At 62.6% G+C, this 21,860-nt stretch overlaps 2 protein-coding genes across 6 annotated transcripts; one reads left to right on the top strand and one right to left on the bottom strand.

Moving 5' to 3' along the window:
• On the bottom strand, nucleotides 1–11,649 carry ANKRD65 (ankyrin repeat domain 65). 5 transcript variants are annotated; one of them, XM_082686227.1, is made up of 7 exons: nucleotides 8,105–8,780; nucleotides 6,771–6,868; nucleotides 5,971–6,081; nucleotides 4,909–5,036; nucleotides 4,451–4,671; nucleotides 3,813–4,344; nucleotides 1–3,373 (listed from the first exon to the last, which is right to left on the bottom strand). In XM_082686227.1, the coding sequence occupies exons 5-7, from the start codon at nucleotides 4,669–4,671 to the stop codon at nucleotides 2,672–2,674; spliced, it is 1,455 nt and encodes a 484-aa protein (XP_082542353.1). In that variant the 5' UTR covers nucleotides 4,909–5,036; nucleotides 5,971–6,081; nucleotides 6,771–6,868; nucleotides 8,105–8,780; the 3' UTR covers nucleotides 1–2,671. The 5 variants fall into 5 exon arrangements, with proteins under 5 accessions (XP_082542353.1, XP_082542352.1, XP_082542354.1 ...); XM_082686226.1 differs by lacking the exon at nucleotides 8,105–8,780 and adding an exon at nucleotides 5,375–5,482 and having other exon boundaries at nucleotides 6,771–7,059; XM_082686228.1 differs by lacking the exons at nucleotides 5,971–6,081; nucleotides 6,771–6,868; nucleotides 8,105–8,780 and adding an exon at nucleotides 5,375–5,883.
• A 4,571-nt stretch (nucleotides 11,650–16,220) lies between these two features.
• Nucleotides 16,221–21,486, top strand: VWA1 (von Willebrand factor A domain containing 1). Its single transcript, XM_082686238.1, is given in 4 exon segments — nucleotides 16,221–16,374; nucleotides 17,500–18,057; nucleotides 19,692–20,366; nucleotides 20,369–21,486. Coding segments are annotated over 4 exon segments (1,551 nt in total). The 5' UTR covers nucleotides 16,221–16,301; the 3' UTR covers nucleotides 20,614–21,486.
• Nucleotides 21,487–21,860: the final 374 nt, after the last annotated feature.

Genomic DNA, 21,860 nt, shown 5'->3' on the forward strand with positions numbered 1-21,860 from the left:
TCTCTTTTATTAAAGATTTTTTATTTATTTGAGAGAGAGGTCACAGCGGGGGTGGGGGCGGTTAGGGGGACAAGTAGGCTTCCCACTGAGCAGGGACTCGGCTGTGGAGCTCCATCCCAGGACCCTGGGATCATGACCTGAGCCCAAGGCAGAGGCTTCACGGACTGAACCACCCAGGTGTCCCTCTCTTTGGCTGGGCTGTGAAAGTCTCTGACTGGCTAAATTATGGCTGTCTCTCATGGTCTAGGTTGCGACAGTCCCTCATTGGCTGGGCTGTTGCTGGGCAGACGAGGAAAGCCTCTCTTCCTCCTGCTGGGGGTAGTGGAAGTAACTAACACCCACTTGCAGAGTCCCTCTTCTGGTTGGGTCAGCAGTTGATGAGTGGTGGGGCCGGAGGGCGCCCTCTGCCCTGAGCCTCCCGGCTACATTAGAGTGAGGCTTTCTGTTACTAATTTTCTTTCTTTTTTTTTTTTTAAAGATTTTATTTATTTGACAGACCAATGACAGGCAGGCAGAGAGAGAGGAGGAAGTAGAGAGCCAGCAGAGAGCCTGATGCGGGGCTCGATCCCAGGACCCTGGGATCATGACCTGAGCTGAAGGCAGAGGCTTTAACCCACCCAGGCACCCCTCTGTTACTAATTTTCACAGGAGGCACATGGAGATCCCACGGTAGGAGGAGCATGTGAGCTGGGTGAGGTCACTAGGGCATCTGAGTAATACAATATCCCACATTTGGTTTTTGCTTTCATGAAAGGAGTCGGGGACATTTGGAGCGGGAGAGTAGCACCACCAACTTTTTAAATGAGCTGCTAGCTGCTGTTTAGGGAAGACTGTGGGGTGGCCAGGGCTCAGGCAGGGAGACCAGTTGGGCTGGGAGCTGGCTGGGCTGTGGCAACATTGTGTCCCACGTGAAGCCTATGGTGGTGTAGGCCATAGCAGACCCAGTGGAGGAGGTGAGAGGCACTTGGGTGCTGGGTGTGCCTTGAAGGTAGAGCCCATGGGCTGTGCTGCCAGCTCGGTGTAGGGCCATCCCGCACCTCCGGAGACCATTCTCAGGGAGGATCCCAGAGATGTCATTCCAGCCCTCCCTTTTCCCTCTTGTCGTCTCCTGTGGGTCTGCTCTCCCCATGGAGTAAAAGGTCTATCGCCGACATCCCCAACTCGGGCCTGGGTCTCACCGGGAGTCACTGCTGTCCCCTCATACCTTGCCTCCCACGTCCAGCCCGTCACCAAGTCCAAGGGACTCTGCCTACAGAATCAGCCTGATTCTGCCTGCTTATCCCAACCCCTGCTGCTGAGGTGCCACCATCTTCCTGGCTTCCCTGGACCTCCTTCCTCAGGAGCAGGCGGCTGTGTGTTTGGCCAGTTCCAAGCAGATCAGACCATGTCACATTCACAAACTCCTTCAAGGCTTCCTGTTACCCTGGGTGTAAATCCAAGCATTTCCGTGGCCTGTGGGCCAAGGTGCTAATTTGGCACAACTCGTTTGGCTCCCTGCTCAGTGGGGAGCCTGCTTCTCCCTCTGTCTCTCTCTGTCTCTCATGAATAAATAAATACAATCTTTTTAAAAATATTTGGCAGAACTCACACTTTCGAAAAATGAGATCCATTCCGTAAAGCTGTTCTCTCAGAAAAACTATAGTTTTAAGTTGCATATGATGATGATTTTCTATGAGGATCCGGAGGTGGGTCATCAAACAACCGATCATCTGTTTCAGCTGTGCCACATCCACAGGAGTTTTAACTTAGAGAGATGGCTGAGTAATGACAGGGAGAGGCTGACATCATTGAGGAACATTCTTTACTACCTGCATTTCCTGCGAGGAGAGGCTGTGCCATGCAGAGAGGCACCAGTGTCCTCCGGAGCCAGAAGCAAGAAGGAGCAAAAAGCTTGGGCCAGAACCTCTGTTGGGGTCCTACAGGGAAGACCCGGCAAGGGAAACAGTTTGCCTTGGCTTGTCTGAGAATCCCAGTGGTCCTTGGTGCATAGTGCCTGTCCCTGTTGTCTGGTACCTGACCTTAGATAATTTTAGGATGGAGGAGTATCACCTGGGTTTGTGCGAGGAAGACAGCGGTTCTGAGAGCAGGCCCTGGATCACAGGGGTGATGTGAACAACTGTGCCCATTAGTTCAGCCCTGTGGTAAAGAGATGCCAGCGGGGCACCTGGGGGGCTCAGTGGGTTGAGCAACTGCCTTGGCAGTCCTGATCCTGGATGTCTAGAATGGGGTCCCGCATCGGGCTCCCAGCTTGGCAGGGGGTCTGCTTCTCCCTCTAACCCTCTCCCCTCTTATGCTCTCTCTCTCTCTCAAGTAAATAAAATCTTTTTTTAAAATGGGTGCCAAGGGACGCCTGGGTGGCTCAGTTGGCTAAGCAGCTGCCTTCGGCTCAGGTCATGATCCCAGCGTCCTGGGATCGAGTCCCACATCGGGCTCCTTTCTCGGCAGGGAGCCTGCTTCTCCCTCTGCCTCTGCCTGCCGTTCTGTCTGCCTGTGCTCGCTCGCTCTCCCTCTCTCTGACAAGTAAAATCTTAAAAAAAAAAAAAAAAAAAAGGTGCCAACAGGCAAATACCAGATACAATGAACGAAACACAGTAAGAACGTCCCCGTGTCACAGCGAGAGCAGCTGAGGGTGACAACCCCATGGTGGACATGGGAGACCGTCAGGTGTCAGTCAAATCTGTTGCCACGACTCGGTCTCTGCTAAAGCAGTGTGTGGAGGAGGCTGCAGCTGCAGGGGAGACGTGATCCCAGGGGCCTGAGGAGCAGTCCCAGGTCCGTCAGTGGAGCTCAGGTCACTGCCCCCCTTCTCTTCTGGGAACCTCTCTGCTGTCCTCCCCTCAGCGAGGCAGGCAGCCTCGGTCCACAAGAGAGGAACTGGTGCACACTGAAGACCGTGGGAGCCAGAAGACTTCTGTCCAGCTCTGGGCCTCTGGGCCTCTGCGCCCCTCCCACTCCTCTCTGCATAGGGTGGGAAGTGCCTAGGGCAGGCCCCCTCAGACAGCAGGTCCTGGACCACTTCACCCCATCGTGTCCTCAGGGTGGGGCTAGCCCCTCGGCTCAGCAAAAGCTCTGCAGTGGGGCTGTGGCCATGCTCCATGGCCAGGTGAAGGGGGGTCTTGTGGAGCCATCCAGCAGCATTGACCTGCGCTCCCCTGTCTAGGAGGTGGCTGGCCACCTCTGCGTGGCCTCCCCGAGCAGCGTGGTGTAGAGGTGTGAGGCCCAGCGAGTCGCGAGCATCCACCTCTGCTCCCCAGGCTGCTAGCAGCTGGACAGCGGGCAGGTGTCCCCCGGCAGCAGCCCTGTGGAGTGCAGAGCGACTGTGCCTGTCCTTGAGGCAGGGGTCTGCCCCGTGGTCCAGCAGCACCTCCATGTCCTAGAAGAGGAGGGGCGGAGAGGGCAGATGCGGGCCCTGACCCCCATCTCATCCGGCCTCCCCCACCAACGGCCGCTTTCTCAGTGCTGCTTCCCCGCTGGGTGGAACAGGGAAGAGCTGGGCTAGCACCTCCGCGGGCCCGGAGGGCTCCTCCTCCAGCCCCCTACAAAGTCCAAGACTAAGCAGCCGGCGGCCTCCCTTCTGGCTGCCTGGGGGCCTGCTGGACTCCAGGACAGCCCTGGTGCTCGCTCCGTGTTTGTTGCTGCCAGTCACCAGGAGGAAGTCCGAATGCCGGGCCAGGCATCCTCACCGGCCTCCCAAGAGAGGTTACAAAGGGCGAGACCGCTCTCAGACCCCCGACAGCCGCCCGCCCGCCCCGCTCCGCCTGGCCGAGGAGCCCGCCCGCCCGCGCCCTCCCCGCAGCCAGGCCGAGCCGTACCTGCCTGCGGCCCAGGCTCGCCGCTACGCCGAGCGCCGCGGTCCCCACGCCGTCCCGGGCGTCCACCCGTGCCCCGCGCTCCAGGAGGAGGCGGAGCGCAGCCGTGCGCCCGGCCGCGGCCGCCACGGTCAGGGCCCCGTCCAGGCCCGCGCCCTCCGCCGCCAGCAGCTCCAGCACCGGCAGCCGGCCGCCCGCCGCCGCCCAGTGCGCCGCCGTCCAGCCGCGCGCGTCCGCCGCCGCGGGGCCCGGTCCCGACGCGTCCAGCAGGCGCCCCGCCAGCAGCGTGCGGCCCAGCGCCGCGGCCCAGTGCAGCGGCGTGAGGCCGGCCCCCGAGCGCGCCGCCGCGGGGGCCCCGCGCCGCAGAAGGAGCTCGGCCACCCGCGAGTGCCCGTGCCAGGCGGCCTCGTGGAGAGGTGTGCGCCCCGCTCGGTCGGCAGCTGCCACCGCCGCCCCGCGCTGCAGCAGAAGACGCACCAGGGGCACGTGGCCGCGCAGCACGGCCAGGTGGAGCGGGGTCCTGCCCGTGTGGTCCCTGTGGGCAGACAGGAGGGCACGCAGGGGGGCAGAGGCGCAGGTGGAAGGGCCCTTGCCGCCCTGCCCAGAGAAGGGACCCCTGCCAACTCCGCCCCGGGGCTCACCTCTCCTCCACACTGGCCCCTTGACGCAGTAGCTTTGTTGCCAGGCCCAGATGACCCCACCACACGGCTTGCAGCAGGCGCCCCCTGGCTTGCTGGGCACTGGGACCTTCTGTCCCAGCTCCCAGGGCCTCCTCAGAGCCCAGCTCCACCCACCGAAGTTCCTGCGCAGCCCCTGCCTCTGTCACGTCTTGTTCCCCTGGCTGGGAGCTCCTGGAGTCCATCTGTGAAGAACAGGAATCCCTCATGGTTACTGGAGGCCACTGGCCATCCCCAGCCCATGTGTCCCCAGCCCAATATGAACCCCCCGCCCCCCATCGTCTCCCCAGGGGACCAGATTACCACTTAGCCTTCTGAAGGGTTTAACTCCCCATTTCCCCTAGAGGGGGTCCACCCTGGGCTCTGTCCCCCAGTTGGGGTTCCCAGGCAAGCCACAGCACCGTAGCCCTCTCGTGACACACCTGAAAGTGTGGAGGTGGACTGCCTGCTTCCAGAAGCTGGGAGGCTGGGGCTGCAGCTGTAGGTGGGGATACACTGTGGTCTCCTGGGCCTGGTTACTGGTCACTTCTCTGCACTGTTTACTCAGCACCTTAAGGAGACACACCCTGGGGGCTGGCAGCAGCCCCTGCCCCAGCACCTTTCCTCCCCTGCCAACCGCCAGGGCTCTTGGTTGGGCCTCCCTCCTGGGAGACAAAGGCCAGGCAGGCTGAAACAGGCCCACAGCCTTTGCTGTGCCAGGACTTGCCCCAGAGAGGCACCCACGTGCCTCCCTCGGGCCCTGCTCCTCCCCCCACTCCTGTCTCTGCAGGCTAAGCCCACCTCTGCAGCTAGAGCTTGGCTTCTCTCCTGATTCCAGGCTGGGGAAAGGAACAGGGTAAGTGGGGCCCCTCCCCCCACACAGAGGCCACGCCAGGATAGAAGACTGACCAGGGATGCCAAGCAGCCAGGATGACACTGTGGGAGTAGGAAGCCCCTTGAGGGCAGGTTGAGGCAACTCAGCGGAGGCTGTGAAAGGGGCAGAGCCCTGCCTGGACACTAGAAGGAGGGAGTCAGACAAAGGAGTTTTAGGAGAGTCAAGTCCAGAGGATGGGAAGTGGCGCTTCAGGAGAGGGCCTGTGTAAGGCCTCCAGGACTGGTCACCTCCATGTGGGGGCCCTGACTCGGAGAGTACCTTATCATCCCCAGTCCCCGGGGTAGGCCACCTGTCCAGACCCCAGACAGGAGCGGGCGGTATAGCCCAGCTGCCTCTTATGACTGTCTACTGGGAGGCAACATGGCTTGGGGCAGGGGTCGTGTCTTTCCCTGCCCCCTGAGTCCCCAGCTGCTGCACACACTCCCAGGAATGAGGTGTCCTCAAGGACCTGCTTTGCCACACCCCAGGCCCCAGCTCCTGCTCTAGAAGAGCAGCAGAACACTGACATTCCACCCCCCCACCCCCAGAGCAGCCTCTCCAGGTACCAGATCCAAAGGGTGGATCTCTGCCAAGGGGCTGAGTGGCCCCATCTCCCCCCCCCCCAACTCACATGGATTCTATCCTGTGAGCCTCAGTCACTCTGTTCAAATGTCGCCTCCAGGGTGCCTGGGTGGCTAAGTCAGCTGGGCGCCCGCCTTTGGCTCAGGTCATAGTTTACCACCTAAGCAGCAAAACCAAGAGATCAAAGCTGTCTGTTCCCTGCTTCCCTTGGCAAATGGTGGGAGTGAGGGGGTCAGCGGGAGGGGTGGGGGGGACAGGGCGGCTCTTGCCAAAAAGCTACGTCCATGTTTCGCTGACCCCTGGCAGGCCTGGTGGAAAAATCTCACACCCTGCTAAGAGCCAGGGAAGCCTAGAACCTGCCCTTCCTGAAGGCGGACATCCGTGGGAGCCGGCTGCATGGCTGGTCCTCCCGCCGTCTGCCCCAGCCCAGAGCCCTGCCGTTCACTCCGGTATGGATTCACGCAGGCCTGCCGGGGCCCCCGCACAGAGCTGTTCCTTACGAAGCAGAGGCCCACGTTGGCCTCCTTTACCACTGGGTCCACAGAGCCTAGAGCCGTCCCGGCACACTGAGGGAGCTCGGCGAGTGTTTGCTCCGTGAGTGAACGAATGCAAGAGGGACGTGAGCAGAGGCGGGAGCTTATGGGAAGCAGACAGGTGGCTGCTCCACCCGAACCCTGCGTCTGAGCGTTATCATTCGCACCGTTTTCTACCCTAAATTATTTGTATCTGAATAAGCAAACAGCTAGTATAAGATCTGGATACTTGTGCACTTGGGAAAATAATTCAGTTGCACGCGCGTGTGTGTTGGGCAACAGGGCTTGGCGTGGGCTGCAGGGAGCCTCCGCTCACCTCCTCACCGAGGCCTGCCTTAGGCTTGCACGCCTTCGCCCCGCCGTGCATGACCGCTGCCATCCGCCATCCACATGTGTCTGCAGGGAATTCACGTGCTGGAAAGTGTCAGAGGAAAAGTTGGATAGCAATGGAGCCCATGGTGGGGAAGGCATGAGAGGGAGCCATTATCTGATGCCCTCCAGCTTGTGCGTTCAGCTCGCATGCAGGCAAGCGGCTCCCAGTGTCAGCTGGTTAGGTAAGCGCTGTTTAAATTGGCCGTGTTATGGGGCACCTGGGTGGCTCAGTGGGTTAAAGCCTCTGCCTTCAGCTCAGGTCATGATCCCAGGGTCCTGGGTTCGAGCCCCGCATCAGGGTCTCTGCTCAGCAGGGAGCCTGCTTCCTGCTCTCTCTCTGTCTGCCTCTCTGCCTACTTGTGATCTTTGTCTGTCAAATAGATAAATCTTAAAATAAATAAATAAATAAAATTCCACCTGCTACCTTGTCTGAGGAAAGCAGCTGCATTCTTGGGACTGACTGGGAAGCAAGGGCTTTTGGTGAATGCAACGTACCTCCGGGTCCGGGGTCTGAGCTGCGGCCCACAGCCCACGTCCGTCTGTCCTGCCCACTTCTCCTGCTTCATGGGGCATTTTTGCAACTTGGGAGTTTTTTTTGTAATCTGGTCCTTGCCAGCTTTTAGTAAAACCTAGGACCGACCTCTCTGACTTTGCCTCCATTTCAAAGATGTGCCTTTCCAGTTGGCTGAAATTTTTACAGACTTCTCACTTAGTCCTATACTATCTCTCTGATAAGATACAAAGCATGCTGCTTCACATGATGTAAGGGCCTATGGGACATCTGTGTGGCTCAGTCCTCGGTGTCTGCTTCCACCTTCAGGTCATGATCCTGGGGTCTTGGTAAAGAGCTGGTTTTCCTGCCCAGCAGGCAAGCCTGTTTCTCCCCCGTACCAACTCTACTTCTGTTGCCCTCTTGTCAAATAAAATCTTTTTTTTTTTAATATTTTATTTATTTATTTGACAGGCAGATCACAAGTAGGCAGAGAGGCAGGCCGGGGGATGGGGGAAGCAGGCTCCCCACTGAGCAGAGATCCCGATGTGAGGCTTGATCCCAGCACTCTGGGATCATAACCTGAGCCGAAGGCAGAGGCCTTAACCCACTGAGCCACCCAGGTGCCCCGTCAAATAAAATCTTAAACAAAACAAAATAAAATAAAATAAAATAAAATGCTGCGTGCTATGTAAGAAAAGCCTAATGTCTGTTGGGGTTAAGAGCATTTCAGTGATATTTGGGGAAATAAGTTGGGGTTTACGGAAGGTCAGGGAAGGCTTTCTCACCTGTTGAAATAATGGAATGCACACTCTCTCTGTCTTCAGGACGGATGAGACTCCAACACAAAGGATGCTTGTATTTGTAGCCTCTGTTATTGAGCACCTACTGTATGCTGGGTCCTCCACTAAGCGGTTCACGTGCATTGCTCCCATGGCCTCTCAGCAGGCACCACCCAGTGTTGCCCCTGTTTTACTGAGGCTGAGGAAGGCCAGGCTTGGGATGAGAGCACCAACAGGGACGAAGGCTGGGAAGTGCAGTGTGTGGCCACCTCAATACAGCAGCCGCTGATGGGGCCGTTGTCAGAGTCACGACCTATGAAATGAAGTCGTTGTGTGGGGGAGCTGGAAGCAGGGAGAGGGCGGGCCCGGGAGGGAGGAGGGCCCCAGGGCCAGGACAGCTGTGCAATCCCTGACCAGAACACACAGGAGCTGGTTGGGGACACTAGCCAGGGCTGGAGCTGCAGTTGCCTGGCAGAGAGAGTCCCAGCCTGGCAGCAGGGGAAACTGAGGCAGTGGTGTGGCCCTGGATACTGATGTTCAGAGCTGGGCCTACCTGGGCCAGGGTGCTGTCCTCCATCTGGGTCCACCATGGTTGCTGGGCTCTGGGTGGGAGTCTGACCTGGGGACCCAGGTCCTGCTGTCTGACTACTGCTGGGAACCCACCAGGCCTGCTGCCTGGGAAAGCATGAGTGAACAGGAGAAGGAGACGGAGGAGGATGAGGGAGGGGGCACTTCTGATACGGCACCCATGCTGCCAGGAAGACTTCCCGACTGCCAGGCCTCAACCCTGATGTCCCCAGGATGGGTAGGCCTGGCTGTCCATGGCTTGGGGACCCTGTTGCTGCCTGGCCAGGCCCTGGCGGGGCTCCTGCTGCAGCTGCTGCTGCCTTCGACAGCGTTCCTGCTCGTGCTGCTGCCCTCGGCTGCCATCGTGTACCTGGGATTCCTGTGCCACTCGAGGGTGAGCTTGGCCCTCCATGGGCAGGGTGGAGGCTGGCTGGGGCCCTTGGGACTGGGGGTGGGGGTTGTCCTGCAGACCTGCAGGGCCCTGGGCTGTAGGTAAATCTCGCCCTTTCAGCATGGCCCCCTTGTCCCAGAGACACATGTGCCCCTCCCTGGAAAGCCCCTTTTTCTGCCAGGCACCACCCCCCCCCCCACAGCCACAGAAAAAGGGCTTTTGTCTGTCACTGGAGCAGACAGCTCCCTCCCCTTGGGAGGCCCCTAGCCTTGTACCAAGGGCCACCAGGGCCTGGACAGCTGGGCATGGTGGGAAGAGGAGGGGGGTTCCAGAAAGAGAAGATGAAGATATGGCCAAAGCTCTCCAGGGCATTGCCCCTACCCGTCCCCACAGCTACTAGGAGACCTTTCCTGCCCTGGGCTGGATTTCCCCGTGTGGAATGGGCTATGGCTCGCTCTAAGGAAGGGGCATGCATGTAGGTAGCCATGCCATGGGTCCTTCTTCTGTAGGCATGGGGGGGGGGTGGCAGGGGGATGAAGACGGGGCCGCGGGAGAGACGGTGGCGCCTTCTGGGAAGAGACACGGGGAGGAGCTCGAGGTCCGATGCCCACGTGGGGGAGGGCCCCGGGAAAGCAGAGACGGGAGGAAAGCCGCGATGAGATAACCGGGGAACAAGTTTCTGAGCCTCCCCTCAAGGGACTCCTAATCGGGGCATTTGCCGCTTGGGCCCCGGATCTCCCGTTCATGACTCAGAAATGCCTGGCCCCAGGCGGCCCCAGCCACCCCCCTCCGCCAGGCCTCAGACCCGCGCCCAGGCCCCAGCCCTCGGGTCCGCACTGACCGCCCCCGCCGCCTGGTCCGCCTGGTCCGCCTGCTCCCGCCCCGGGTCCCTCACCAGGCCCCGCCTCGGCCCCGCCCCCGGGCCGCAGCCCCGCCCCGTCCGTCCTCCGGGCCCCGCCCCCAGGCCTCTGCGGGGCCAAGGGCTGCCCTGCCGCTCCCCGCCCCGCCCGACCGCTCGCCTCGCCCGCAGGTTCACCCGGCTCCCCGCCCCGCGTGCCGCGCGCTCCTCTCGGACAGGGGCTCCGCGGCGCTCATCGTCTTCGGCTTCCTCTCGCTGCCTCCGCTGCTCGTGCTTGCCTCGGCCGCCCGCGCCCGCCTGGCCCGGCGCCTCCGCGCGCTGCTGCCGCCCGCAGCCTGGAGCCCTGGAGCCCGCCGCCGCGCTGGGTGCCGCGACCGTGGGCGAGGGGGACGCCACCCCGACGGCGACGAGCCGCTCTGCTCCTGGGTGTGAGCCCCGGAGGCCTCTCCAGGGCCGAGACTCCCGAGTCCGGGAAGGGCTCCCCGGCCTCCGCCCCGCCCCGTGAGAGAGCCCCCGGGCCTGCGCTCTTGGGGCGTGCGTCCCGGTGCCCGCCTGGAGACCCGCGGGGCTCCGTGCGCAGCGCGTGGGGCGGCCGCGAGGTGGCGCCAGACACGCCGGAGCCGAGGCCGGGCTTCCGACGGCCGCGCCGCCCCACCCCGCCCCGCCCCGCCCCGCCCCGCCCCGCGCCGCCCCGCGCCGCCTCGCCGGCCGTTGCGCGGTGGAAATGCCCGCGGCCCTGTGTCCAGGCGGGCCTCCCGCTCGCTCGCTGTTTCCGACCCCCGGACTCTCCTGCGCTCTGGCCAGTTTCTTCGTCTCCTTCCAAGTTTCCCTAGTTGCTGGGTGAAGTCTAATCTGCCAATTAGCCGGGTCACTTAATTTCGTTCTTTGATTAGCGTATCTAGAGGTTAGACTTGTTTCTTGTTCAAATCTCGTCATTTGTGACGGTCTCTTCACGCTCGTTCCACTTTTAGGTTCCAGTTTTGCTTCCAGATTCCATGTGGGAGCAGTTCCCACATGGTTACTTTGTAACACCTGACGGCCACAATGTCTTACTCTCTCAGGGCGGGGGGTCCGAAACCGTTATTTGTCGTTTCCGATGAGGCTCACTGATGGTGTATTGTTTCTTTGAGCGGTGGCTCCTTTCCCCTGTCCGCCGCACCCGTGAACATCCTGGGGACACGTCGCTCCGGGAAGGAGTCCCTCTGCGAGGCGGCCCTACCTGGGCCCTGCTCGGTCCTGTGCGGGCTTCGGTAATGGCACGTGCGCGTCTCCATCCTTGGGTCGCGGGCCCCTCTGCTATGCCACCTGTTTCCTTTCATCTTCCCGCGTTTGTTTGTTTATTTATGTATTCTTAGTGCTTTTAATTTGGGGGGAGCCTTGAAGATATTTACTTACTTATAAGCCCAGCAGTATATTAAAAATATATTTCTCGAGGCACTTGACTGGCTCAAGTCAGCAGCGCGTGTGACTCTTTGTGCGTGTGTCTTTAGAGCTTGTGACTCTTGGTCTCAGAGTTGTGAGTTCATGCCCCACGTTGGATGTACAGTTTTTTTTTTTATAAAGGCATTTTTATTTATTTGTTTAAAGATTTCATTTATTTGAGAGAAAGAGAGAGCAAGAGAGCACAAGCCGGAGGGAGGAGCCCGCTTCCCGCTCGCAGAGAGCAGCCTGATGCCCCCCATCCCAGGACCTGAGCCAAAGGCAGATACTTAACCGACTGAGCCACCCAGGCGCCCCCAGATGACTTAAAAAAAAAAAAATGTGTTTCTCGTAATTTGTCCAGAATCTAGGGGTAGCTGAAAGGCCTCTTCAGGGATCTAGCATCCTCTGCAGCCGCAAGACTGTGTGTGTGAGCAACAGGGTGGGGACTTTAGATGTGCCTGAAGATCAGGGCTCAGGGTTCAGGCTCATTCTGTGGCCTCGAGCAGAGCGCGGTGTGTGGCAGCTCAGATCCCACAGGAGTTCTTGGGGTTTTCCAATTGTCTGCGCCCAGTCAGACAGGAGCCTGGCCCGCTGCCCAGCGCCCAAGACTAGCTTCCCCTGGTCTGAAGTCGCCTTCCTTCCCCTCCTGCCCGAGGCTGGGCAGGCTCTGGCCAGGCTTCGGAGATGAGGGCCCTCCTGAGGATCCTCCTGGCCCCAGTGTCATCAAAACAACAGCTGGGCCTGGTGGGGGGGAGGCCTTGGGGGGGAACTCAGCTGCCAGAGCCTCAAGGGTTCCTAAGGTGTGTCCCAACTTCCCAGGCCAGCCCCAGGGGCCCTGTGTGGCCTCCAGCTGACCCCAGGGATGTGCTGCCTCAGCCCCAGCTCTGCCCCCACCCACTCATAAAAGGAGCACCTGCGAGGGGGTGGGTGAGTGGGGAGTAACAGAAGAGGCCGAGTGGTCTGCTTTTAGAGGGTCGGTCGGGAAAGCCAAGGGCTGAGGCACTGGATTACTGCTGGGGCAGGCACAGATCTCTATTTTGGGCAACAAATGCTTTTTTCCCAGGTGCCTAGGCCCCTGACCTGTACGTGTACCTGGTCATGGGGGTCTCCACAGTCCGTGTGTGTGCGTGTGTGTGCGCGCGCTGCACAGGCTCAGTGAGTTAGGTCTCTGCCTTCGGTTCGGGTCATGATCTCAGGGTCCTGGGATGGAGCCCCGCATCGGGCTCTCTGCTCAGCGGGGAGCCTGCTTCCCCCCTCTCTCTGCCTGCCTCTCTGCCTACTGGTGCTCTCTCTCTGTGTCAAATTAAAAAAAAAACAAAAAACCGGGGTCCCACCTCAGGAGGGGCCCACTAATTCAGGTCTCTACAGGCCAGAGACTCAGGAGTCTGGATGCCGGCCTTCCTCTCTGCCCCCTCCCACCCCCACCCCGGGGCTCCCTACTGTCCTGACACACCGGTCAGCTGCCTCCCTAGGGTCTCGGCACTTCCTGCAGCTCGTGCCCACCGGTCTGACATGGCCCCACCCTTGTCAGGAAAAAGAAGTAGACATGCATCCTGGCAGGCACACGCCTGCTTGTCCCCCATCCAGCTTGGCAGCCCTTGGAACCCAGGTCTGCGTGTCCCCAGAGCAGAATATGGCATTGGCTGGCCCTTGCAGAGACCTGATGGGATGAAGGCAGGCAGGGTGGTAGCCGCCCCTCGCCCAGGCTGCCCGCTCTGCTGTTGCCAGCTCTGGGACCACAGAGGGCAGGCCTGGGCTCCTGGGCCATGAGAGGACAGACCTCCAGACCCTCGGATGCTGGCATGTTCCTGACCATAAACAGGCAGGTGGAGTCCAGAAGGATGTGTGGGTGTGGCAGCTGGGCAGGGGGCCGAAGGGACCTCTGGGCCCTGCTGCTCCGGCCCCCCTCCCTTTGCCCCCCTTCCTGTTGTGGGGTGGGTTCTGAGGGCCTCTGGCTTGCCCCACACCTGCCTCAGGACCACAGCAGCCCCTGTTCCTCTTTCAGTGCCCCCAGTGTGTGCATATGTGAGGTACAAACATGTAAAAAACAGGCACGGGGCACCCCACTGGGTAGGGTGGGGACACACACTGCTCTGCCCCTCGGGCCCAGAGTGCCCTCGGGCTGGGGTCAGAGGCCCCGGGAGCTGCCCTTTTTCCTAGGGTCAACATGACCACAGTGAGCTGGGGACAAAGGGCCCTTCTTCTCTGCAGAGGCCTGGACTGTGTGGAGGAGGAGTGTTCCCGTGGACCCTGTGGGGGCAGGGCCTTCAGAGAGCCGTGTCCCCAGGGTTCCCAGAAGCCCCTCCACCTGCCTGTGGAGCAGCGGGTGGGGTTAGAGTGGGGTGGCCCGGCACCGGGAAGTGATGCTCTGGGGCTCTCAGCCGGGGAGGGGGTGTGGGGGGGAGGCCGGGGGTGGGGGGGTGCGGCAAGGCCGGGGCTGGGCGAGCCTAGGGGAGGGAGAGGGGGGGAGGGTGGGACCTGCCCCCTCCTGGCTGCTCTGTCCTTCCCAAAACCCCTGGCCTCCCAGCCTGCCTTTCTTCCGAGAGGAGGTTTCCGAATAATTATATTTGTGCTTCCTCTGGCATCTGCCTCAAGCCCAGCCCTGACCCCAACTATGACACTCCTGGCTGACCCCCACACTCCCGTGGGGAAGTGCAGGGTGCAGGAATGAGACTTGCCTTGATGCAGCAGGAAAGCCTCAGGGCCTAGCAGGGGCTGGGGCTAGAGCTGGCCACACTGCGGGGGGTGGGGTGGGTGGGGGTGGGGGTGGGGGGCCCTCCCAGGGGTCAGGTGAGAGCTCAGCTCCCTGCGAGCAGCAGGGATGACAGAGCAGAGGGAGGAAGAATGTACCAGGGCTGGTGGCCAGCTCAGCCAAGTCTGGGCAGAGGCCCTGGCAGACCAGTCCGAAGACGGGGCCTCTCATCCCTTCTCCGTCTCGCGGAGAGGCCGGAGGGAGGAGGGCAGCTGCTTCCTCGAGGGCCTGAGTCATGGCCAAGAAGACCCGCTCAGTTTTTCCAGAAGGGACGGAAACTTCCCTGCCGGCCCAGCAGCACAGGCTGAAGTGGGGCTGGGGCCTGCCTGCTACACCGGGAATTGGGGGCCAAGCTGGGGAGCTCCTGCCTTGCCCCAGGGCGGTCCGCCATGGCCCAGGATCCGCCCCTGGCCGGGGGGGTGCCCAGTGAGACAGAGGATGAACCAAGAAGGGTTTGCTCACATTTACCTGGATGGTTCCACCCCAGGGTTCCCAGGGTCGGCTCTGGGTGAGAGCCCCAGCCTCCAGCTGCTTCTGCTTGGCCATGGCCTTGACTCACTGTCCCCAGCAGCAGCAGCGGTCCCGGTCAGCCTGTGTGCTTTGGGGCCGGGAGCCAGACAAGGCCCCCCTGGGAGGCACACCCTGGACTTCAAGGGCCAAAGCCTGTTGTGACCCCCCCCCACCACCACGACAGGGCCCAGGCAGAAGCACCAGGCCATTTCTGGTCCCAGCAGAGGCCTGAGGTCTGTGGAGCTGAGCCAGCGCCGCCGTGCCAAGACTCCCTTCGAGGGGGTGGGAGCGACGGGGACACAGTTCCCGCTTGTTCCGGCCCGGATCCTCCAGCCTGGCTGAGCCACTTCCTTTTTTAGGCAAAGCTGGAGCTCCGGCCCATCCCACACAGTGTGTCACCTGCCATAAAGGGAGGAAGGAACACCACTGAGTCCCGTCCGTCCGTGGGGAGGGGGGAGGGGAGGGGACATCCTGGCAGAGACACCCCTGCCACCTCGCACCCGGGGACCTGTGCCTGCCCAGCTCCACAGAGTAGTGGCTGGGAGAAGCCAGTGGTCTCCATAGTGACAGACCTTGGGGCGCCTGGGTGGCTCAGTGGGTTAAGCATCTGCCTTCCACTCAGGTCATGATCCCAGGGTCCTAGGATTGAGCCCCACATTGGGCTCCCTGCTCAGCAAGAAGCCTACTTCTCTCTCTCCCACTCCCCTGCTTGTGTTCCCTCTCTGGCTATCTCTCTCTGTGTCAAATAAATAAAATCCTTTAAAAAAAAGAAAAGAAGAAATAGTGAGAGACCTCATCTGGACCCTCAGCTCCTGCCCAAGGGGAGGCCATCTGCCCTAAGGCCTGAGCGGCTTCAGGATGCTGACTGATGTCAGCCACCCCTGGTGTTAATGGGTCCCTCCAGAGGGCTTGGGGGCCTGCCCTTGGTCCTGGAGTCGGATCTTGGGTCAAGCCCTGGGCCCCTCATGGGACAGGGTGTATGGGGACAACATACATGTAGTTCCAGCATGGTCACACTGGACAGGGCCTGAACCAGCCATTCCCAGCTCCTATGCCTCTTCCTCCAAGCAGCCAGGCAGAGGTGGGGGAAGCTCCCCTTCAGACCCCTGCACCCTCCCAATGCCCCCTTTCCTTTCTAAGTGTCCAGCCCACAACACCTACCCCTGTCTCAACCCTGTGGTAGAAGTGAGTCCAGGGCCCCAGCCTTGCTAGGGTGACCTCGTTCTCCGTGTCACCCTCACCCCATCGCACCCCCTGGGTTTCCCTTGGGCCTGATTTCAGAGACTCATAGCACTGGGGGTGGGGTCACGGGCGGTGGGCCTAGCGGTGGGAGTCCGGCCTGAGAGCTCCCTGCTCTGCTCCTGGCTGGGGGCGGGGGTCAGTGGGGACCCCGAAGCCTCCCAACAGGGAAAGAGAGCTGCAGTGTCTGTGTCTGTGCACGCCCACGCGCGTGTGCCGCGGTCGCACCTCCGTGAGCGCTGCGTGTCGCTACCCGCCCGGGTCTCTCCGCGCGCACGGCTCCCGCCTCCCGGAGCCTGTGCGCCTCCGCACGCGGGGTGAGTGTGCACCGGGGGCGGGGCCTCGGGGACGGGGCCTCCCGGGGGCGGGGTCGGGGCCGGCCTGCGCGGCGGCGCGCCCTGCAGTCCCCGAGCGAGCGAGCGAGCGGCGAGAGGAGGCTGAGCGCGCCCCTTCCCGCCGCGCGATGCTGCCCTGGACGGCGTTCAGCCTGGCCCTGAGCCTGCGGCTGGCGCTGGCGCGGAGCGGCGCCGAACGTGGTGAGTGAGTGAGGCCGGAGGCGGGCTGGCCTCCAGCTCGGGCGGCGCCCCTAACCCCCGCTGCCTGCGCGGGGCAGTCTCTTTCCCTTCCGCGGCCGCGGGGTAGGGACGGCCGCCGGGCACCCCACCCACCTGCGGTGGGCGGACCCAGGTGCCCCGCACCCCCCGCCCCGGCTGCCTGGCGGGCGCCAGATGTTGTGGGGGGCGGGTCTGGAAAGGGAGGGAGAGGCGTCTGTCGCGGAGGGGGTCCCTGCCTCAGTTTCCTTCTCCTTGGGATGACCCTTAGTAGAGGGCTGGGGTGGTAAGAGGGCTCGGGTCGCCCCACCGGATTGGGGGAAACAGAGGGAAACAGAGGCCGCAAGGCACAGATCAGAACCGAGACACGGCAGCTCCTGTTTGCCCTTGGCGCAGTGGTGGAAGGGGTCCTGTTGCCCCCTGGGGTGCCGGGAGCAAGGGGAAGGGTTTGGAGGGGCTGGTGGGCCCTCAGGCTACTGCAACAGGTAACCTGCTTCCTGGGTCCAGAGGAGGGGTGACATCATCTGCAAGTGGGGTCATGACTCCAGCCTGGCCATATGGGCTGTGACCATGCTCTGGGCCCCTCATCTGTCTACCTCAGCCCCCAGTCTGCCCAGCCACTTTGTGCCTCCCATTCCCAACAATGAGTCGCTTTACCTGGAGGCTGGGCTGTGGGCCTGAAGCCAAGCCTGAGGAGACCACCCCCGTGACCCAGGCCTGTCCACCCACACTCCTGGGGGCTGGGCCAGGACCCTTGGCTCCAGCCTGCAGAGAGTGGGCTGAGCAAAGGGAGGTTGGAGGGGCTGAGAAGGGGTGGCTCTCCGTGACAGATGAGACCTGAGCCCAGAGAGCACCCCAGGCATATGACCAGGGTGCAGAGCTTGAACCCACTGAGACTGTGGGCCACTTGTTGGCTCAGGACCCCTCTTCCCCTTTCCCCAGGGGTGCCAGCTTCAGGACCTTTGGGGGTGGGTCTGAGCAGACTTTCAGGGCCTACTTGGGTAAGGACAAGCTCCAGCTTAGGGGAAGCTCAGACCCTGGGGGTTCTGTCTTGGGTGTGGGGCTGTCTGGGGGCCACTACCTGGGGCTGAACCCTCCCCTCTCCCCCAGGCCCCCGAGCATCGGCCCCCCAGGGGGACCTGCTGTTTCTGTTGGACAGCTCGGCCAGCGTGTCTCATTATGAGTTTTCCCGAGTTCGGGAGTTTGTGGGGCAGCTGGTGGGCCTGCTGCCCCTGGGCCCCGGGGCTCTGCGTGCCAGCCTGGTGCATGTGGGCAGCCGCCCGTACACCGAGTTCCCCTTCGGCCAGCACAGCTCAGGTGAGGCTGTCCAGGATGCCATACGTACTGCAGCCCAGCGCATGGGCGACACCAACACTGGCCTGGCGCTGGCGTACGCCAAGGAGCAGCTCTTTGCGGAGGTGGCGGGGGCCCGGCCAGGGGTGCCCAAGGTGCTGGTGTGGGTGACAGACGGAGGCTCCAGCGACCCCGTGGGACCCCCCATGCAGGAGCTGAAGGACCTGGGTGTCACTGTCTTCATCGTCAGCACTGGCCGCGGCAACCTCCTGGAGCTGTCAGCTGCTGCCTCGGCACCCCCCGAGAAGTACCTACACTTTGTGGATGTGGATGACCTACACATCATTGCCCAGGAACTGAGGGCATCCATTCTGGGTAGGTAGCCAAGGAGCCCCGGAAGAGGTGCAGGGAGAGGGACTTGAGGGCCTGGAGCAGGGGCCAGGGGCCCGGCCAATGGCACTTTGTGGGGCCTGGTCAGCAGGGAGGTAACTCACAAGGCTTCTCTCTGCATCTTCCAGGGACACGGTCAAGCTGTGCGCCCTGTAGGCCCCACTGCCTGGGGCTCTAGCGGGCAGAGGGTCAGGCCTGAGTAAACATGTGCAGGGGGCTTTCCCTGCTGATACTGATGGGCCCACCCCAGGGTGGAGGGCCTGGAGGGGCCGGGTGACCAAGGGGCTGCATGTGGTGGGATGTGGTTAAATGGAGAGGAAGAGGGAGGCCCAAGCCTGAGGACTGTGCCGATGGACAACGCAGGCTCCTGAACATGCCTGCGGGTGAGAGAGCCGGGTCGGGATGGCCTGGGGTTGCACAGAGCACAGGCCCTGCCACCCTAGGGGGAGGACAGTTGCGAGTGACTCGGCGCCAGTGGTGGTTTGGGGACTTGCTAAGGAGGAGGCTGGACCAGGGAGGGCCCCCTGCGGGCTAGCAGCTCCTCACCAACTTCCTTACAGACCAGCTCCGCACCCCCCCACCCAGCCAAACCTCACAGTGGGAGGGCTGGAGATGAAGGGCCTGATTACTGGCTCAGCTGGCTCTATCCACTGAAAAATGCCACTAACCCCAGGATTCTTCCTGAGCCTCCGCCTGTGGGTTAATCATCCACCAAAACCTGAAAGGAGTTGGACTGTGGATTGCAGGAGGCAGAGGGTCCTTTCAGAGATTTCTCCCAGGGATATCTGGGCTCTGGTGGCCCCCGAGTCAGCCACTGTGACTGAGTCTGGAGGGGACAGCAGGAAGAAAACAAGCAGCTGGACAGAAGAACCCAAGGCTGCAGGGCAGTGAGGCAGTGTGGCAGGGGCTCTAGGGGTGGGGTGGGGTCTGAATCTGGGGGATGGGCAGGAGAATGAGTGCCAGGCTGACAGCTGGAGCACCTGACATTAAATGAGGAAGCATGAGGATCCCAATGGGCGTAACTGCCCAGACATTTATCAACCTTACCTGCTTGCATGGTCACTCAGATAGCCATGTGGTGTCACAGGCTCAGGAGTAATGCACATTTGGGGGTCCCACTCTGGAGCCCCCCCTCCTAGAAATCTGAGGCAGGTGGTATTCTGACTGCTCGCCCAGCTTCTCTTAGAGTTGTCACGTCACCCCCCCTTGGGGTGTCCCCCGACCCGTGGCCCCCCATCTTCTGGCTGCCCCAGTGGTGCCCCTTTGCATGGGCTGTTCAGAGCTGACCCCACACTCTGTGCTGGCCACTGGGGCCCAGGAAGGGGGCTGGCCCTCTGTTCTAAAACACCACCTTTGAGGGGCCCTGTTTAGGCCACTGGAGTGGTGGGAAGTGGCCACGACGGCTCCTCACCTGTTGGAGTTTGTCGCTGAGCGCTTGATGGGGTCCCAGATTCCGTAGCCCGTAGCCCAGCCCTGTCACTGGGTCATGTATCATTAGCACGGCTGCGGTGGCGGAGCCTGGGCTGTCCCCCCACATCTCCCTGTCCCGTCTGCCCTGAGTCAGCAGTCAGGGACCCAGGCCGGGCGACAGGAGACCTGACGCCCTGCACCACCCGCAGACGCGATGCGGCCGCAGCAGCTCCGCGCCTCTGAGGTCACGTCCAGCGGCTTCCGCCTGGCCTGGCCACCCCTGCTGACCGCAGACTCCGGCTACTACATGTTGGAGCTGGCGCCCAGCACTGACCCGGGGACCGTGCGTCGCCAACAGCTGCCGGGGAACGCCACGAGCTGGGCCTGGACCAACCTCGACCCCGACACCGACTACGAGGTGGCGCTGGTGCCCGAGTCCAACGTGCACCTCGTGAGGCCGCAGCACCTGCGGGTGCACACGCTGCCGAGTAAGCTCGGCGCGGAGGGCGGGGCCGAGGGCGCGGGGCGGGGCCAGGACGTGACCCCGCCCCCTTCGCCCACGCGCCCGCCCCCGCCAGCCCCAGAGGAGGCGGGGCCGGAGCGCATCGTGGTCTCGCACGCCCGGCCGCGCAGCCTGCGCGTGAGCTGGGCCCCGGCGCTGGGCCCGGCCGCGGTGCTCGGCTACCACGTGCAGTACGGGCCGCTGCCGGGCGGCGCGGCGCAGCGCGTGGAGGTGCCCGCGGGCCGCAACGGCACGACGCTGCAGGGGCTGGCGCCCGGCACCGCCTACCTGGTGACCGTGACGGCCGCCTTCCGCTCCGGCCGCGAGAGGGCGCTGTCGGCCAAGGCCTGCACGCCCGACGGCCCGCGCAGCCGCGCCCCGCGCCCCCAGCCGCCGGGGGCCGCGGGCCGGGCGCCGTGAGCCGGAGCCGGCCGCCCCGCCCGCCCGAGGGCCCCCTTCTCCCCAGCCCGGCGGGGCAGCGCGCGCCGCCGGAACCTGGGTCTTGCCCCGCGGCGACTGCGCCCGAACCCCCGTCCCCCGTCCCAAGTCTCCTGCGGCGGCGGAGGGCCGCCGGCTCGGGCGTCTGCCTTCCAGGACGGGGCCGGGGCTCGCCTGGCTCCCCAGCCTGACCCTCCGCTGCCGCTGTGGCAGCAGCTCTTGCCATCGCGACCCCCTGCCGTGCCCGGGCCCAGAGCTGGGCGCGCGGTGCTGTCCTTTGGGCAGGAGTTAGCGGGAAGGTGGGCAGGGAGCCTGGGGCGGGCTAAGAACATCAGATACAGGACTGGCCTTGAGCCCAGGACAGGAGGCAGCCGAGCGGAGCGGCCGGACCTGTCGCTTGTGAAGGACCAGTCCCTCTGGGGGAAGGGCTGGCATTGGTTTGAGCGGGCTTGGTCCGGTCGGCCACTCTGAGTCCCTGCGGCCACTCGGGTCCTAGGTGTTGGTAGAAGGTGGATGGGGCAGGGCAGGAGCTGGCTCTGGCTGGGTTCAAAAGGCTTTCCGGTGGGGACAGGATCTGGAGAAGGGCAGGGAGTTGTGCCAGCAGGTTGATGGCGCGGTCAGCAGCTGGGTGAGCAGAAAGCTGGGCACTACTAAGGCGTTCAGTTGGCCTGCGGGTAGTGCCTGCTGGGGACAGTGGCCCTGCCTTCCTACCCAGGACCCCGCTGGGTCCCCCTGCAGCCACAGAAATGCAGACCACACGTTCCCAAAGGAACAGGACCCTGCAAGCCCCAAGGCAAGCGCATGCACAGGGTGGTGGTGTGTCTGGGTGGGGAGCTTCCATGCCTGGGCGGGGATCGCCCCAGCGATTCTCTCTACAGCCTCTTCTGACCCCACCTGCTGTCACTGCTACTCTACTGGGGCCACCAGACACGTCCTAAGGGCAGTACCCACTGTCCCCCATCCCCACCAAGGCGTGTACTCCTGTCTTGTCTAGCTCGTGCTCACACTGCCTCTTCCCCACTAACATCCCAGACTCTGAAGTACATAAACTAGTTGTAAACTGAGCTCTGCGGTCTCCTTGGAGTGCTTTACGCCGTCTGAACACTCCAGCCCTCTAAGAGCTCCAGACCCAAGGCCCGTGTTTGGGCGCTGGTGCTGGGGAAGAGGAGGGAGCAGAGCCCCCCCTGTTGCGGAGAGTGGGAGTACCCTGACATCCGCATCTCCTCAGAGGGCCGTGGGCATTTCTACAGGCCCACCCCGCGGTTTGGAGCACAGTGGCCGAAGGCAGGAGCCGGACCGGGCTGTGCCCCGCGGTCCCCACCGCAGCCTTCGGACCGAGGGTGGGGCTGTGGCGCCCTCTGCTGGCAAGAGTACTCCCTCAGGGCAGTGTGACGGGTATCCCCAAACCGCGCAGCGTTGAGAGGTGGTCTCGGAGTCC

The sequence above is a fragment of the Mustela nivalis genome (genome assembly GCF_964662115.1).
Source record: "Mustela nivalis genome assembly, chromosome: 10".
Lineage (NCBI taxonomy): Eukaryota > Metazoa > Chordata > Mammalia > Carnivora > Mustelidae > Mustela > Mustela nivalis.

Excerpts from the sequence above, each read along its gene's own strand:
- ANKRD65 (XM_082686230.1), bottom strand. The coding sequence starts at position 10,851 with ATGACGAGATTTGAACAAGAAACAAGTCTAACCTCTAGATACGCTAAT. Across the intron at positions 4,672-10,068 it reads ACCTGCGGGCGAGGCGAGCG|ATGGACTCCAGGAGCTCCCA; the intron begins GTCGGGCGGGGC and ends TGTTCTTCACAG. Across the intron at positions 4,345-4,450 it reads GGGGCCAGTGTGGAGGAGAG|GGACCACACGGGCAGGACCC; the intron begins GTGAGCCCCGGG and ends GTCTGCCCACAG.